General features: G+C 39.3%; 2 protein-coding genes across 2 annotated transcripts; both read left to right on the top strand.

The window, feature by feature from the left end:
* The first annotated feature begins 738 nt into the window (after nt 1–738).
* Nucleotides 739–12399, top strand: LOC122401145. Its single transcript, XM_043403104.1, has 4 exons — nt 739–897; nt 3473–3654; nt 8756–8872; nt 12291–12399. The coding sequence occupies exons 1-4, from the start codon at nt 739–741 to the stop codon at nt 12397–12399; spliced, it is 567 nt and encodes a 188-aa protein (XP_043259039.1).
* Nucleotides 12400–15340: 2941 nt separating this feature from the next.
* Nucleotides 15341–17526, top strand: LOC122401146. The gene is made up of 4 exons (XM_043403105.1): nt 15341–15517; nt 16940–17142; nt 17209–17319; nt 17388–17526. The coding sequence occupies exons 1-4, from the start codon at nt 15341–15343 to the stop codon at nt 17524–17526; spliced, it is 630 nt and encodes a 209-aa protein (XP_043259040.1).
* Nucleotides 17527–19465: the final 1939 nt, after the last annotated feature.

The following is a 19465-nucleotide window of genomic DNA, read 5'->3' on the forward strand; positions in this document are numbered from 1 at the left end:
TCGCTTCGATGTTTCTAATAATTCATCTGCCAGGAGCAATACAGTTCCCTCCTGTTCCCGGAGCTTGTAGTTGCTCGAAAAGTTGAACCATTACATTTCAATTGCACCGCCCGTAAATGTTAAAGTGTCCCATAAAATATCTCCCATTCAAAAATCCTCGAGTATTTAATAATAATTCCAGCAAACTTTAGTTTCCTATAGAGTAACCTATAGAGGTCTCTCTAAACTCGTCACAAATCTCTGATGAATGAAAACTTTTAGCAAACCATTAAAATATAAATTATAAATACATATAAATTTAAAATATTTTTTTTTAATTTTGTAATGCTAAACATTTTCAGTACTTTCTGAGACACTCCAAGTACAATGTATATCTTATCTATTAACGTCCCGAGATATAATTTAGAGCCGCTAGAAAATCTCTTGTCATTATTCTACAAAGTCCACGATGGCTGTAGAAATACGAGGAAATAAAATTCCCGGAAGATTCTTTCACGCGCGAACGGGGAACAGCTGAAAACCACGTGCAATTTGTACTCGCTCGTATTTTAACGACTAATTTAAAGTAGTTTAACGATTCGGCTATAAACTTTTCGCTAAACGGTCCTAAACATTTCAACCACCGTTACCCGTTATTATATCATCCGACAGTTCCTGTCACTTAGCGTCTCTGACCAGGTAAACTGGTCGGACAAATCCTCTCCCGTTGACCGAAGCAATTCACCGAAGTTTAACGGGATGCCAGCGGCGTATCCATTGTTCCTCGTTCTGGCAATCAAATTCTTCCATATATCGAACGCGATAACATCGCTGCAACCGACGAATGAAACCATCGACCGGTCCAAAAGGGAATTCGATGCGAAATACCTGGTCTTTCCTCGAGGAAGCAACGTTCAAGTGAGTGGAACTTCCTGATAAAATTCTTCGACCTTCCTTGAACGCGAACATTGAACCCTCTTCGAATATTATTACAGTTGGACTAGAGCAAAAATATACAATTTGGAGCATTAACTGTGTATAAAATGTTTTTACTATTTTTTAACGCGTTAAAACACTAATAAATGCAATATCGCAGTTTCTGATCTTCGATTTCACAAATGTTTTCAAAAATCTTATTGTACAATTTATTTATTTACTCATTTAGTTTACTAATATACGATTATAAAAATTGACAGATGCAGTGAAAATAACACAACAAACAGGTAATAAGTATAATGTAATATTATAATTACTTACTTAGTGCATTATTTTCCTTCCATTATCCAACTTCTATGACATTATAATTTAATTTTTTCCGAAATTCTTAAGGACTTGAAATGCTTTGAGCTTTCTGTCTAATTGTAGAAATATTTTTTGGAAAAACTACACTTGCATAGGTACCTCAGCGAAAAAGTTAAAATGTTAAAGTATACTTTGTTCACCCTCGTTACGGAGAATAAAGTCGTTAAATGAATTGAATATAAAAATTCAAAAAGTCTCCAGTGTTTCGCCCTCGAAACAGACCCTGCCCTTGTTTAGTCAAGCTCTCATATCCGAGACACGTTTTCCTATATACTCTGTACGTTCATATTTTTCTCTGCCTCCGACCCCGCGCTTTCATCGTAAAAACATAACGTTACACCGTCGGTGTCCTCGAAATGCTTCGTCGAGGCAAGTTCGGCAAACTTGCGCTGTAAACGATGGCTTAATAATTTCTAATAACCGACACGGCCCGAAGTAGCGGCGTCGTTCCGGCCGGGAAACCTCTTCGTCATTGAAAACGCCAGCATGTAAAATTTAAGTGATAAAAGGACCCCGCGTCGCTGCGACGAACGTCAGTAATTGGACGAAATTAATAATTAACCGTTCGTGAAATTGGAATACAAAAGTAGACGGTGCTGGGTGTGCTTTATACAAATTGCAAAATCGTGGGCTGCGTGACGTAAATTGTAAAATATTACTTGTGCAAACTATACTTCTAAATTCTCGTTCAACGAAGTACCGTACAAGTTCTTATTTTATATTCTTTTACCAAGATTTATTTCGTGATGGCAATTTAATTGTTTGACAACAGACAAATCAAAATTAATTGCAAGGAATGTCGATTATCTGTCCCAAATTATAGATTTTTACTTAATAGCAATATACAGTGTGAACTATTTGTCATGAATGACAAGGTCTTCTAAATTTTCTTTCAACGAAGAACCGTACAAGTTCTTATTTTATATTCTTTTATCGAGATTTATTTCGTGATTGCAATTTAATTGTTTGACAACAGTTAAATCAAATTTAATTGCAAGGAATGTCGATTATCTGTCTCAAATTATAGATTTTTACTAAATTTAATAAAAATGTACACCGTGAACTATTTGTCATAAATGACAAGATCTTCTAAATTCTCGTTCAACGAAGTACCAAAGTTCTTATTTTATATTCTTTTATCAAGATTTATTTCGTGATGGCAATTTAATTATTTGACAACAGTTAAATCAAAATTAATTGCAAGGAATGTCGATTATCTGTCCCAAATTATAGATTTTTACTTAATAGCAATATACAGTGTGAACTATTTGTCATGAATGACAAGGTCTTCTAAATTTTCTTTCAACGAAGAACCGTACAAGTTCTTATTTTATATTCTTTTATCAAGATTTATTTCGTGATTGCAATTTAATTGTTTGACAACAGTTAAATCAAATTTAATTGCAAGGAATGTCGATTATCTGTCTCAAATTATAGATTTTTACTAAATTTAATAAAAATGTACACCGTGAACTATTTGTCATAAATGACAAGATCTTCTAAATTCTCGTTCAACGAAGTACCAAAGTTCTTATTTTATATTCTTTTATCAAGATTTATTTCGTGATGGCAATTTAATTATTTGACAACAGTTAAATCAAACTCAATTGCAAGGAATGTCGATTATCTGTCTCAAATTATAGATTTTTACTTAATAAAAATGTACAGCGTGAACTATTTGCCATGAATGACAAGGCCTTCTAAATTCTCGTTCAACGAAGTACCAAAGTTCTTATTTTATATTCTTTTATCAAGATTTATTTCGTGATGACAATTTAATTGTTTGACAACAGTTAAATCAAACTTAATTGCAAGGAATGTCGATTATCTGTCTCAAATTATAGATTTTTACTAAATTTAATAAAAATGTACAGTGTGAATTACGTGTCATGAATGACAAAGTTCGAAAAGATTTTGTATAATATTATTGGTATAATCTTGCACTTTTTTGCTGTTATTTAGTAAATATTAACTATCTGCAACAACATGATCTTCGAGTGACTTTGAATATACAAATTTGAAATATCAGAACGTATTACTCCGACAATTTTGTCAAGAATTCTCTAAATACTCTGATGTTCGAGTGCAAATGGTCCAGATCCAAATACCAAGTTTGCATTCATTGAACTTATCTAGCCACTCCTCTCAATGAAAATGGCTCCCTTTGAATTTGATACATTTGATCACCCAGTTGGTGTACTGCTTGACTATGAACAACTATGCAAAACCATACGGATTGTCCACCATTGGAATCACCGCTGGCCAAGCATGGGAGTTGCCCAGCGAGAGTATGTTGTCACGCAAAGGTCCAGATGATTATCATCGTCGAAGCAGAAGAGATCTCTTTCGCAAAATGCAATCGCTATTGAGCACGTGAGTATCCAAAGACTACTAAATTCAATCTAACTAAGTGCTTATTAATCCTGATAAGTATCAATTCCGAAGTATCGAGGTATCGAAATAAGTTATCATTGGTAATAATTCTTTAAATAAAAGTAAATCGAAAATTTGAAATAGAATTTTGTCATACATAACTCTTATTTTTGAAAGAATACAAATTTTTGACATTACTACGATACACCCTACATACACGCATACGATCCACTATGCAAATTTATCAGATTCTACCCTTAAAATATTACTAATTTTTTTGTAAGTTCATACTAAAGCATTGTCATACTTTCTTTTATCTTCAATGATTTACGAAAGCAATTAAACCCAAGAATGAATTCTGTCGTGGTTGAAAATTCTTAATCTTGTTAATCCTGTGTCACACTTTCATGAAAAATGAGTATAATACAGTTCCGAACAATGGATAATTACAGTGAAAATTTCAAAAACAGTAAACATTGGAAATTCATTAACCCAGATAAGGCTGAATTCTCCGTTGCTATCATTTAAAAATATTATTTGCCTAGCGCAGAAACAAAGCGACGATATATTTAAATCCTTCTAAAAGGACATAGTGTCGGCACAGTATTGCTGACTTCTCGACTCGATGATTAAAAATCACCGATCTGGACATTTCTACGACTATGCAAACTGGGTCGTTTAAACGGAACCACCCAAATACAAATGCATATTTATCTCACTTCGACTTTCTTAATAAAAATCCTGATTCTTAATCATTTGCTAACTCCGCCGACAAAATTACAGTGACTCGTGAATTGCTTGGCAAATGAAAAATAAATAAACCAATTGGGATCAAAAGCGTAAGCGTAAGGGGTTAAAGAAAACTTAAAGTCGGCTTATAATTGACGCGAATCGGGATCAAGTTCTCGTCGAGGCCTCTCGTTTCCTTCGCCTCGTTCCTCCTACGAAAACCACCGTTCGAAGAGCAATTTTTTTCCCCCCCAACGCGACCGTTTCGCGAGTCGGTTTACACGGCTACGGAGTATTGTCTCGCTGGCAAAGAAAGTCCGCGTCGAGTATACTTCGGAAGGGGGCTCGCGGCATTGTTCCATACCCAAGGGCCTCTTGATTTTCGGCGGGAAGGGGTGTGTGGTGAAGAGGTCTCTCCTAGATGCAAAACAACCAAGCCGGTCTCGAATTTTTATCGTCGATAGAGGAGACCCCCCCTGCCTCGTTCTAATATAATCGTCGAAAAACGACAATGAGAGGCCCTGACGGCGGGTTAAGTGGCCCTTCGCCCTTCGTCGAGCCCGCACAAAAACACGTTGACCTCCGTTTTAGGGAAAAAGAACGGGCAAACGATCGCGCAAACGCTTTTTACCCGCCTTTCACCGCCCGGATCGCTTTCTTCTCGCTCCTCTTCGCGCGCTGAACGAAAGCTGCCGGACGAAACAAAAGCCACGCTGACCGAACACGAGCGTCCAACGGGCGTTTCTCTCGCCGCTGTAAACCTAAACCCGCCGCGACAAAAGGGCAGAGACTTTTCACAGATTCGCTGCGATTGTACGCTCTGAATCGAGTTCGCCGATAAAGCGGACCCTTTCGTCTGTTTCGAGTGTCGTTTCGAGATTTCGGGCGCTCAAGGGGCCTCCTTCGAATCGACTTTGTGTTACACGCACGAGTAATGATTCCATTCGAGCCGCGAGGAACCGTGTATGATTTAAACATAGGAAAACGTTGTGAAAGGGGAAGAGATTCGAATGTTGATAAGTTGAAAGTAAATTGCCACCGAAACGATGAACGAACCGTTGGAACTTTTGCACGTTTCAGATTAAATAGCTCGCTCTTAAAGAGATTAAATCGGAGCTCCAAGTTTCATCCCAACACACAACTGCGTTTTCGTTATGGAAGCATTCGAGTATTCAGTAGGGTATTAGTATTTAGAAGGTATTTACGTGAAATTGGAATGTCATAGGGGAATAGAAGCACGATCGTTAGAAGCACCGTCGAACCGGAGGATCGAGCGAAACGAAATAAAATGGGAGTCCATCTCGAGACAACGAGAGGCTAACAGACGATGGAAAAGCCGTTCTCGCGTTTTGAAGCACCCTGTACGCGGAACATTAAACTGTGCAAGAAGCATCCGGGACCGTTCGAGTATTGACAAATGAGGGAGATTTCTCTCGATGCCCGAAGGGGTGCATTACTCGAATGCGTTACTCGAAAGGAGGCATTATCGATCGATTAAAACAGCCATTCTACGCGGCCGTGTGTGGGCGAGCATGGCATACTGCTTGCATAAATATCATCGATTACCCGATATTGGTAACCATTTGTCAAATTGCTGCATCGGAATTCGGGTGGCATCGATAAATGGCAGTCGGAATTAATCTTTACGTTCCGCGTTCGCTTATTCGCTCTCGACGACGCACAATGGTCGCGTGGGAAAACAAGCGACTGATGTCGGTGAAGATTATGCGTCCAAACGCGTTCGATAAGCAATTTATTTAAATATTTCTATATAAAACGGAATTGTTTTCGTTTTTATTGCAGTCGAAACTGCCGCAATTATAAATCATGGCAACCAGAAATATTTTACGAATATTATTCCAACCAGAAAGCTATCACTCCTCGATGTGTAGAAATAATGACGAATTACAAATTGTAAATCGACAGGCGTAATATTTTTATTTGTAAGACGACGTTCCTTTAAAATAGAGTAGAACATTTTATAATAATTTAATCTTTACAGCCTATAAAATAATTCCAGAAATATTAGTTTATGACATCCTACCGCAAAATTACGATAATCTAAATATTGACGTTTAGGGTCAAGTGTCCTAATATTTATAACCATAGAAAGTGAGAAAAAATGAAATTACAGAAACATTTCTAACCACACATTATATTTTCAATAAAGAATTTTTTTCTCGAGAGTGCGTAGGATTTCGAGGATATGTCTATTAACCAAAAATGATTGTAATTGACTCCCGCAACAGAAAATAATTTTTTTACAATGATTTGAAATTTTTTAATTTAGACGAAAAATTTGTCCACTTACTGAATTTTTTTCTCGAAAGTGGATAGGATTTCGAGGGTATGTCTATTCATCAAGAATGTTTGTAACTGATGTCCCCAACCGAAAATAATTTTTTTAGAACGATTTGAAAAAATTTTTTTTTGTCGAAAAATTAGGCACCTACCCCTTTGTCAATTTTTCTTAAAAATTCGTTTTTAATTTTTAATAAATTTGATGGCGCTATACAGAAAAGTTGTCTAATACTTACATCTAGGTATCTATGGGCTCTACATCAGAAAAAATTTTTCTTTCAAATATATTCACTATTTTAGGAGTTATGGTCCTTTGAAAATTGGACCATTTTTATGGGGTTTTACTCACTTTACGGAGTTAAGGAACAACTTTTCGAATATTTTTGGAATGTGTACATATTCTTCACCAAAATACGCGTTGTTTACATTTTCAAACATTAAAATCGTCCAATCCGTTCAGGAGGAAATTTCAGGGCAATATGTCTGATCTGAAATTATATTTTCACTAAGGAATTTTTTTCTCGAAACTGAATAGGATTTCGGGGGTATGTTTTTTGACCAAAAATGATTGTAATTGACCCCCAAAACCGAAAATAATTTTTTTAGAACGATTTGAAATTTGTTAATTTCTTTGAAAAATTGCAGCACCTGTCGATTTTTCTTAGAATTTCGCGTTTGATTTTTAATAAACACAACCATGGATAATCTAGTAATTTATTAATAAAACATAAAATATATAAAATTCCTACGCTTTATCCGTCAACTGTTTAGTATCGACGTCACTGTTGGATGCATGCAACTGTGATTTCTTCGTTTGTGTGAAATATAATCCGTAACATTTATCGAAGAATAGCCGGAGTAAATAATCGGAACTCTAGTATACGTAGATGCAGAAAAATGAAGCCGTTCAGTCGTTAGTTCGTTAACTTGGCAGTTTCAAGTGCACAAAAGCTAAAACTAATTACGTTTTACGTAGAGATTTTAAAGAATGGCGGTAATTTATTTTTATTGCGAACGCGTTCCGTCCAACTGTGCGACGTCCCGCGTAGATCTAAGCGACTCTTTTGCTCGGGAATTGCACGAGCGTTCTTCGTAAACTGTCGAGGACACCATAGACCCAGATATCTCGCGATGGTTTGCGCGCTATGCAGTTACTTCATCGCGTTAATCGTTCGCCATTGTTCCGTCTGCGGCTTCTTAACTGAATGCGCGCGGTACCTCCAAGTAGCTCAAAGTTTTGGTCGAAGAACCGTGAAGTAATTCAGGAAAACAGTAACATCGATAGCTCCGACTCCTACAACAGCAGATTTTCTAACAGAGTATCGCGTTATGTCCAAAATTCAGGAACGGTTAATTATAGAGAATTCTTGAAAGTTGAACACAAAACTGGCTACTCGAAGAGGACAGTGAATGAGATACAACAGCTAGCCTTAATCCCTAGCTTAATTAGTTTTCTCGTTGGTATCATTCGTTCGACTCCATCGTCGAAACTTGGGCGTTCCTGTTTAACTGGAACTTTTACTCTGCATTGGGAGAAGGAAAAGTTCTCCGTTTATTTATTTAACGAATGAAACTTTCAACGGATACGCTTCGTTTTGTTTTCTTAAAACGGAAGAATTGACAGTGGGAAGATTACTGTTTATTTCATTATTGTTTCCGTTATATTCCTATCTGGGGGTATCGTTCCCGCGAAGCACGGTAAAAGAGATCGTGTTGCTTTCGAACGCGTCTCCCATGATTGCTCCGCGGATTTCCTGTTCGCAATGAAACACGGCAATTGCATTATTCCAATCCTGATAGCGGAGCATCGTACTCCATAATTGCCAGTGTTTGGTTCCCGAGGTAACCGGCGGGGACTGGGTACGGGGCTTGCTGGAAAGGGCGGAGTGGGTCCTTGTAAACCTTCGTCGGTTTACACCGAACCACTCGCCGGTATCAACGCTCGACGCTATTATCGCGAACTTAATGAATAGACCGCCGACTCACGAACAGCCTGACGACGATAACGAGGATGATAGTGATAAACGATCTCGGTACCGCGCCCCTCTAACTAACGTATTCTCTTGCGAAGTCAGGGCAAGGACGGAAGGGCCTGCGTTCTCAAGGCAATCTGCAGGGCTGCCGCCAGAAGTCAAACAGAAATTGGTAGAGCCACCTTCTTCGAGGAGATTCTGCACGCTGTGTTCACGTGAGTATCTCTAAATCGAGAAACGGAATTATTATTCCTGAGACGAGACCCAACTCGCAAAGCAACCCAGACTTTATGTTTCCATCCAAATATCTGATAATTATCAACTGAAATTATTAGTAAATTATGTATTTTTAAGTAATAGTACAGAGGCGTTAAGTAATTTCTTTATTTGTCTGACATGTCCGACCATTATCAGGCATTTCTACTTGCGTTGTTGTTTGTGAGCACTGCTGACGTTGATACGGTATTATTTGTTTCGAGTAGTTCAGATTATTATATTTAGGGAGCTGTAAAATCAACGACAAACAGGTAATACCACGATCGATGTTCAAAAATACCAACGTAAGTAGAAATAACAAGAAATGGTTAGACACTCTATCCATGTTGTACCTTATGAATTTTGTAAATCAATTTTCTCGGATAAAAAGTGTCGTATGTAAAAGTTTTATTGTATATTTTTAATACGTTACTTCGTTTAGAATCACTACATTCTTAATTGCACCAACAATTACACGTGTATTAGCAGTGGAAGTGTCTCGGTGCAAAAAAATATGAATTTTATGTAATTTTTTAGTAAAAAGAGATTCTTTCAACTTGTCCAATTTCAATACCCTCTTAATCCAGACTTAAAAATATTTATCTTACGAGAAAATTGTCATTCAATACGCCATGTTCGCGTCTGACAATTACTATCTGAAACCCCTCGTCCCAGTTATTGATTAATCAATTGGCAACTGGCAAGGGGATTAATGGAAAATTGAATCGTGAGAAAATAATGATTCGAATGGAAAACGCGGACTGATCGAACCGTTCGTTAACGTAAAGAAAAACAAGAATGAACAATGTCTAGCGAAGGGACTGATCTAGCTCGAGTTCGAAGATTGAAGTGGGGAATGATGATTAATCGAACGTCGATTGATTAAGTGAAAACTAATTTACTTGAAAAGTAGCTGATTGAAGTGGTCTCTTTCGTGAAACCTCACAGAGTCGAGCAAATTTTATTCAGGAATGAAATACAAAAAAATCTAATATTTCGATTTGTTATTCGTTCTACAAAAAATTAGTCGGAAACGTTTGACAGTATTCAAAGAGTAAGTTGATTAAATTGTATTAAATATAAATTCGTAATAGAATTTAGCAGTAAACTGTTGGAATCCGGGTGGTCAAGTAATGCTCTTTTTGTATTATAAGAGTTTATTCAATTACGTTGAACTCACGCCGAACTCAACTATGAAGAATAACTTATTATATTGTAAAAAATATTTTTTTCTAATGTAATTTTTTTCACAAATTATAAGGTTATTGATGTTTTTTGCGTATAAAAATTACGTTCATCTACGTACATTACATGACCTTGAAATAACCTTTGAGTTCAAAAATTAAATAGAAACGAAAAATTTTTGCCAGCCGGGCCTTTGAAACGAAAACGTCGTGTAAAAATCTGTAAGTATAAATAAACATGCTTACTATGATACTACGAATGGCTTTTGACATCACACAAGTTTGATCATTTTTAAACAATTCCTCAGTTTATCGATATTATCATTTGCAATAAGTTACTCAAAGCAAAAGAAAAAGAAAAGAAAAGAATAATAAGGCAAACTCTTCGAATGTACTGAAAGAAATTTTTCTGAAGATGTCGATGGTGAACAACTAACAACGCTAGAGAACGTAAAAGACAGAATAATGACAGCTTGTCACAGAGTCTCTTATTCTACGTTTAAAAAGATGTATCTATGTGGAGGGACACCATTTCGCATTATTACAATGGTAGTTTGGTAATTATGCCATTATTACAATGGCAGTTTGAAATTATAAAGTATCATAAATTTCATAATGTTGTTTCGTAATATAAAATATGTTTAATTTACATTTAGCAATTCCTGCACGACGCCTTCGCCTCTAAAGTCTCGATAGACAACAAATATTTCGTTTCCATTTAATTTTGAACTCAAAGGTCATTTCAAGGTCACGTAATGTACGTATATGAACGTATTTTTACATCAGCTTCACGTTGCAATAATAATAATTATACAATTATACGCATAAAACATTAATAACCTTGTATAATGTTAAAAAAATTACATTGGAAAAAAATATTTTTGCAACATAATGGTTTTTTCAAATCATTCAAATAGCATTCAAAATATTTGTTACACACCCACAATTAGAGAAAATATTTAGGTGACCTTACTTAGGTGATCCACCTTGTATATGTCTTAGCAATAGTAGGGGAGGAGGACCCTTAGACCTTGTGACTAACAGACGATGACGTATCGATATTTGGCCTATTGGTCGTCCAACAAAACACTGTTTAACGATAGTAGCTTTGTATATCACAGGATGGTGTGGGAATAACTTGAAACCTCAAAAGAAACAAGAAGACGGAAGCGGGCGATAGAAAGAAGCGAAATAGAGGGATCGTCGGGGGGTACAACTGTCATCAAAATGTCGTCGTGTCCGCAGTACGACGAAGTGGCTCCCGAGCGAAGCGACTTTAGAACGAGCCGCGTTCGCGTTACACTTTCTCGATAACGCGTTGAATTTATTCATGACATACGACCGTGACGCTTAACGTCGTCGGTCTGCCAGGTCCGCGGGAATTCCTTTCGACAACTTTTCCCTCCGTTTTAATAACCGTTCAAGAAAGTTCGCAGCTCGCTCGAAGAATCGCGAGTTACCACTTCCACGAAAGGGTATTGTTCATCGAACGGAAAGTTCGAAGGCGTTCGCGCTTCGATAATTAATAACGCCGGTGAATCGCGAGCAACGCGATCGAGGTTCAGCGTATTTTTAGATACTTCGAACGATCGTCGGTACTTCGTTCCGTGGGATAAAGTTGGACGAAAGAACGATGAGAATTTACCGGGATGCCTGCCCGTTTAAAACTCGCCGTTTCGTTACTCGTCGCGAAGTTTCGCCCTGGAAAATTTACATAACAAGCTATCTTCTTTGATGATTACATCGTCCGTCTACGACTTCGCTTTGTCGAAGTAAATTCTCGCTTTCTTCGACGCTCGGACGATGTTGCGCCAGTTACAAAGGGAAGGTGCCAAACTTCGGGTCTAAGATTTTGATGAAACTTTCGGGCTATGTAATTGAACGTTTCCTGGCGTTACATATTGCCCGCATTCTACTCTGTTGGTTATTTGAACTTTTCTAATAAAACTGGCATCGGGTGATTTTACGCGAAGAGTCGATAATGTGAAATTAAATTTTACGAACCTTTGCTTGCGAGTTTCTGTTATTCCATAATCCAAAGCTTGTATGAGATTTTGGGAGCTTTGCAAATATAATTATTCGTATCTTATTTGAAATATTTCTTATATTAAATGATAAGCTAAACTAACAATTTGGCCACCCACATTACTTTTAGTTCCCACGTTGTTGTTTAACCACGTTATCCACGCTTCAGATTACCTGGGACTTTCGAGGACACGGACAGAGTGACCGAGTACGAGAGAGCTTATTTCCGGCGAGAGAAGTGCGACGAAATGGAAGATAGGTGTTCAGACGTCTTCTAAACGGACTCCTTCTTCTTAATTTTCCGAACTATAGAAATCTCGGTGCGCGGGAAAATCCCACGAAAGCACTCGAGTTAAGTTTCCCGCGGTGGTTTGACTAGCGACGGTGCTTTATCAATTCGCGGCATTATTAACAGACTCGAACGAAAGCGAACATTTGTCTATTATTCACGAGGAGTTCTCTTTGCGTTTCCTTTTTATTAAACGCGCGTTTTATATCCTTTGCAACGTTTATCTCCGAACGATTACAAAATTAATATGTTATCGAACGCTTTAAGCGGAAGTCGAATGTCGTCTAGCGTCGAATGTTTCGTTGCCATCCGTTTCGCTGTTTCCAATCTGAGATGTTTAATGCCGGAAACAGCGTTTCCGGGATGCACTCCGAATAACTGCGACTAATGGAAGGACGATCGATTGTTAGATTGAATGACAAAATCCTATTTTGTAAGTGTTGGGGCAATAACCTCGAATTAAATATATTAATGTGACTTTTAATAATTTACTCATATTCTTCGACCGCATCTTCGAAACTGTTAATAAACGAATAAAGACACGTTGATTCATAAAATCGTGGCATTATTGATTTCCTCGTACCCAAACCTATCGTACTATTTATTTATTTTGTCGATGCTGGGGCAATAACCTCGAATTAAATATATTAATGTGACTTTCAATATTTTACTCATATTCATCGGCCACATCTTCGAAACTGTTAATAAACGAATGAAGACACGTTGATTGATAAAATCGTGCCATTATTGATTTCCTCGTATCCGAGCCTATCGTATTCTTTGTTGATTTAGTACAGAAATATATATTCTAAATACCAGCACGCAATTGGATTTGATTATTCTAATCAACGGCGTACGTTCTCGTTCGTTTGAGCAAATAAATAAATGAAGGCTCGCGCGCAGGAGTTACACCATCTGTCGAGTAAACGCTATCAATGGATTCATTAGTCTTGCAATAATATCGCGTGGTTACTGGAATAATACACGGTACACCCTCTAACGCGCATCCTTCCGGAGATTGCGGGTTGTAGTGTGTATTTTGGTCGCGGATACGCGTATCTCGCCTTCTAGTGTTTGCACGTGCACACACTATGGAGCAATTCTCTCTTTGAGAACGTCGGCTGAGGCTTCCGTTTGCATCATTAACGCGGCCCAACGTCGATTCCCAGATCGCGGATTCTAAATGGCGTGTCCTCCGAAACGATCTACGACGCTCTACGTAACTCTCGACTCTACAATGCATATGTATTTCACGGTTCTTCGTCTTTTCTCGCGAAAAGTATTATAAATGATGCGTTGCAGAACCCAGGAAGCCCTTAATACTCGTTGGTAAGTGCAAGAAAGAAACATTTAACGCGTTGAACCTTGAAAAAAGGATAAAAATCATTGCATTCGATAAGAATCTATTTTGTGGAGGTGCTTCTCGCACTCGCCAGCAGAGGGCTACGCTCAACTTGTACCTTTCTCACAAGTACTCAACTATGTACACTTCTAATATCGGTAATTTTGTGCAAAATCGAGCTATAATTGAATTTTAAAAGTCAAACAGATTCTCGGTTATAAAAAGAAATAATCATATATCAAGTAACGGATTTGTAAATGTAAAAAAGCGATTTTGTGCGATCGATCTGGCGAACTTGTTTCATTTTTAGAGTAGCAACGTGACCAACCTGGTATTACGCTATAATTCACGGCGTCGAAGTTCCGGTCGGGATTACAGTCGGTCCGTGAACGAGACTCACGCTATGCCGAGGGCATCAAGGATTCATTTATTCGGGAAAGTATTGGCCGGCCGTAATTTCGGGAATTCCCTGTCCCCGTTTAAAATGCAGCGACCCGTTTAATTAAGGGCCATCGGGCAGGTACGGACGAGCGAAATCAGTTCGTGTCCGGATGTTCGATAAATCATTCCTCCGCTCCTCACAGGAACTATCCGACGATGTCTTTACTTGTAAGGATAGGGCGGTGAAAAAGGAAGGGAGGGAACCGAGGGTGGGTAACGGACGAGGAGTCGATGGGAAAGCCCAAAATGAAATTACATCGTGGATGGAAGCCACGAGAATGGTCAGGATCCCTAGAAATTGGATAACGCGGAAACGTCGCCGTCGCATATATTTCGAGAGATTTGCGAAATTTAGGGACACCGTGATCCCTGCATAGTCGCGGCCCACGCCACGTTCCGTGGATGGAAGGCGGCGTTCCTTTCTAGAATCCTTCGGAAACGCCGAGAATTCGGACTCGAAGAAGTCGTTCTCCTCGACGACGCGACCGATCGAACCGCGAAAACTGTAAAACTCACGAGCAGATTCTCTCGGTTTCCGTTCATTTGCGTTCTGATCCACGTACAGGATTGATTCGAACCTTATTTCGTAACGCAAGATTTAAAAAAATGGATATCGACGCAAAGTACAAATGGCGTGTTCCGTGTTTTTCAGAGTCCTTTTACCTGAACGGAATGCAAACTGTAAATACCGAATGTAAAATCGATTGAAATGGTAAAATGAGTTACATTTGCATCGTTTCGAAATTTCCCAAAAAATACCTTATGGATTGACTAAATACGAGGGGGAATGAGAGTCGCAAGGAACGTGTTAACGACCGACAGAAATAGCTTCTAAGCCCCGAAATACGCTCATGGCTGAGTTTCTAACACGATTATATAACAAGCTTGGCTCGAGTATCTGATCACAAGAGTCAACGAAGGGTTTTTCCACGGCAGGCTCGATAATTCGATGGCCAAACAGCTACGATCGAGTGAATGTCCGTTGGTGTGACCGTGGCGGACAGTTCGCGAACGAAATGCGAACGGGCGTAACGGCGAAAGATGTTTCTGGCTATTCCGAAAAACTTCCCCGGTCGCCGGCTCCCAGGAGAGGTGTGAAGTCTTTCGTTCCGCGAGACGGCTGATATCAGTCCGGTGATTCCGAGAAATGAGAGCCCCGTGGCTCGTTCTGATTCTTGCCAAGATCCTGAACCTGGAGCAGCTGGCCCTCGGGGACGTCGGGTGTCACCGTAACGACACCGTCTTAACCATCCTCGGTCAAAGGTCGACGGAGACCCTTTCCAGACGCAGGAGGCTGACGTTTCCAAAGGGCAGCACTTTCGTGGTAAGTGCGTCTTCGACGACCGCGCGAGTGCCCGTCCCGGAGACCGGACCGCGGTTAATTCCAACGAGAATCGACTGCTCGCTGGAGATGACGATCTCTCGGGTGTTCCGTCGAGTGTCGGACAAAGAAAGATAAAGGGTTGCTGAACTACTTCCGAGTGAGAATAATAGTGAATCGACGCGGTGTGCCGTTTACGAGTGTCCACGATTCTATAAACTTTTCTCTAAAAGATGATACGAAAGAGTCCTCGAGAATGGAGTTTTTAAACAACTTCGGTAGATATAAATGTTTCGACTTTAAATCCCCTGCAGTATGATTTGCAAAAATTATTTTGACCTATGATTCGAAAATCTAATGAAACGGAGCACACGAGCAGTGCCAGCTGAATATTTTATAGAAAAGTGTTATTAATTTGTTACAAATTGTCTCAGTTCCTATAATCGCTCTATATTGATACGAAAGATTGGTAGAGCAAAGAGTCCTCGAGGATGCAGTTTTCAAAAAATATTAAATTCTCTGCAGTATGATTTGAAGGGGGAAAAAATTGTTTTGACGTGTGATTCGAGAATCTAATGAAACGGAACAGACGAGTATTGACAGCTGAGTATTTTCAAAGATATTGATGTTAAGGATTCTAAAGGAACCTTAATTTCGCAGGGTTTTGTGATACGGACGTGACTTCTCTGCTATTTTTGAGGATTAGGACTTCGAGACATTTTTACTTGACAAATTAGGATACGATCATTGAGGAACCTCCAAACTCCACACGGGACTTGGAATCCTTGGAGCTCTTCCTTGCCTCAATAGCGATTGACGTATCGTAAACCCGCGGTAGCGCATAGCTGCAGACCACCGGGCTCTTGGGGACTTTGACTTTCCCCAAATTGTTTATTTAAAAAGGAGCAACGTTTCACCCTTGCATGATGTACCTGGACACTGGACAGCTAAGTGGACGGGAATGTTGCAAACGGCAAGAAACGCCCTGCCAAGATAACGACTTTAAGGATTGACCAATCCTCCCACCGGTTAGCACTACGCGTTTTCGTTACCTTGGTAGGGAGAGCCGAAGTTAGGTTAAGGGTATCATTAGGTTTTGGAATTAGATTCGTTTGATCGAGCCTTACAACCTCGAGTCGATTCTCCACAAACCTAGAAATATTCTTGTGCAACTAAGAAGAGTAACTAAAAACACCAGTTTGGGTGGTCCTTCGAGCACAAGGAAAAGGAACACAGTAAAGAGCTGTGTAATACGCACGGTCCGCGCAGTAAAGCATTTGGGCATAGTGATTCGCGGCCAAAACAATTGATGATATAGAAAAGTGTTATTAACTCGTTACAGATTGTCTCAGATCCTAGAATCGCCCTATATTGCAATTTTTGAAAAACTCTTGAAGAGATTCCAGTGTTTTTTTTTTCATTTAGATGACTCTGTCCACTCTGCAATCGATTCAACTTCCACTGCCCAGCAACTGGTATCTGGATTTCGAGTTTGATTCTATCTGGCCTATACCGACCCAAGACAACTACAAGAGCTACAAAAAGAAATATTTCTTCAAGAAACAATCGTGGATCAAGCGACGACATCGTCGAGAACTGTACGCTAATTTCGAGGAGGCTTTGGACAGGTAAGTGATATTGATTGTACAAATTCTTGGGGGAAAAAAACAAACATGGAAAGAAACTTGTTTCAGTCAAAATTTGCCGGGACGAGAGTGCGTTTTAAGGACGATATGCGAGGCGAGAACGTTACTGAGCCCACCAGGAGTTTCGTTCATCGAAGACGCCATTCGACTAATTTTAAGGTACCAACAATCGTATTCCAAAGCTCGTTTTAATTGTCAAATTATGCATTTGCAATTTTTCGTTGCAGAAACGTCGAGAATGTAGCCAAAACTGATCACTACGACGCTGCTTATAGAAACAAGGCTCCCTGCGACGTTGCTTACTCTTGCCCTTTCTCATTGTTAAAACTACTATTATTTAACTTGTACTCCGACACTCTGGCCTGATAATAAACCTTATTTTACTTTCCAACGTTTTTTCATTACACCTTCTATTCGTAATCACGATCAAAGAACGATCAAGTAATTTAATTAAAATCTCTCTATGTTCTCAATTTCTCTAAAATTTCGCGTTAGTTCGATAGCTTTCCTTTTCATTTATCTATGACTTCCTATTCTCTCTGCATCCTGCCTCGAGGGTTCGTTTCATCGTTACTTTTCCATTTTCTTTCTTATCGATATCAAGAACTCCAGTTATATCATTTTCCATGTTGTCTTCCCTGTCTTTAAAATTAATCGTGCCCGAGCTCAACACCTCCAACTGTTCGTAGACTCAAAAACGCCTCGTTGAAGACACCCTGACACGGATAGACGCCTAGGATCGACGTCTGGGTCGGATTATCTCGGTTCTCATAAATCCCTATCTTGTTATCGACGAAGTTTTTCAGCCTCCAGGGAGAATTCCAACTGTTTGAAGCCCCCGAGGCGTAAACGTCGCAATCCAGTGACACGGGGGAAGTGGATAAGCGGTTAATATACATTCGGAGCCGACGTCGCGACGCATGTGTCGCGCTCCTGCTGCCTATGACGGGCTGTTGCCCCGTCAACGTTCAGCGTCACGACGCAATCGACACGCGTGGCTCCGCGAATATTGCAGCGTCTACCATCCACGCTTCGATCAAGAATGCATCGTGAACAGACCTCGATGAAACGAAGACATGCTTGCATAAACTGCTGAAAGATTCATAGTTTTAACCCATAAGAATTGTTTAAAGACTGAAATTTGTCAAGCAACGAATCATACAGCCTAATAAAATTTCGATCCTCCAATTTGCACTTCTAACCCAGACCTAACCCATAAGAATTATTTAAAGACTGAAATTTGTCAAACGACGAATCTGACAGCCTCATAAAATTTCGATCCTCCAATTTGCACTTCTAACCCAGACCTAATCCATAAGAATTATTTAAAGACTGAAATTTATCAAGCAACGAATCTGGCAGCTGAATAAAATTTCGATCCTCCAATTTGCCCTCTTAACCCAGACCTAACCCATAAGAATTATTTAGAGATTAAAATTTGTCAAACAACGAATCTGGCAGCCCAATAAAATTTCGATCCTCCAATTTGCCCTACTAACCCAGACCTAACCCATAAGAATTATTTAAAGACTGAAATTTGTCAAACGACGAATCTGACAGCCTCATAAAATTTCGATCCTCCAATTTGCACTTCTAACCCAGACCTAACCCATAAGAATTATTTAGAGACTGAAATTTATCAAGCAACGAATCATACAGCCTAATAAAATTTCAATTCCCCAGTTTGTGATCGTCTTTGGAACAAACAAATCTAACCAAATTTTGTATTTACCTAAAAACAAACGTATTTTTATTATTTTCGAAAAATAACAATTGACGTTTCGTCGAAGTATTCCCAAGTGACTTAAATTAGTAATGAAATAGGATTCTCTGACGCCCCCGTAACGTTGAAAGAACCAAAACCTTGGATTGTCGTCACAGTATCGCGGACGTTTAATGGAAATTATGGGAACGATCGAAGGGTAGGATAATCTCTTACAAGACAGGAACGAGCCCTCCTTGTCAGGACGCGAGTCGCAATTTTCCGAAAGTTTCCAGTAGCTGGGAGAACTTCGTCGGACGAGTTTCCCGGGCTATCGAAGTTTTCAAAATAGTTGTCAACATAATTGCACACCCTCCCGCGGAAGTTCGACGGGCGTTATTAACGTCTATCCTTGTACATCGATTGTCTTTTGCACCGCGGAAATTAAGCCTCGACGAAGTGTATTCTCCAACGCCGCGTAGCTTATCGACTTCTTGCGATTCATCGCGGGGCACCAGCCCTAGTTATCGTCATCGTCGAACGCTAATCGCTCGTCTACTGCTCACCAAACTCCATCATTGTTTTGAAAAGCACGAAATTGGA

This window comes from Colletes gigas, unplaced genomic scaffold (assembly GCF_013123115.1).
Source record: "Colletes gigas isolate AHSC1104 unplaced genomic scaffold, ASM1312311v1 Colletes_gigas_Sc00022, whole genome shotgun sequence".
NCBI classification, from domain to species: Eukaryota; Metazoa; Arthropoda; class Insecta; order Hymenoptera; family Colletidae; genus Colletes; species Colletes gigas.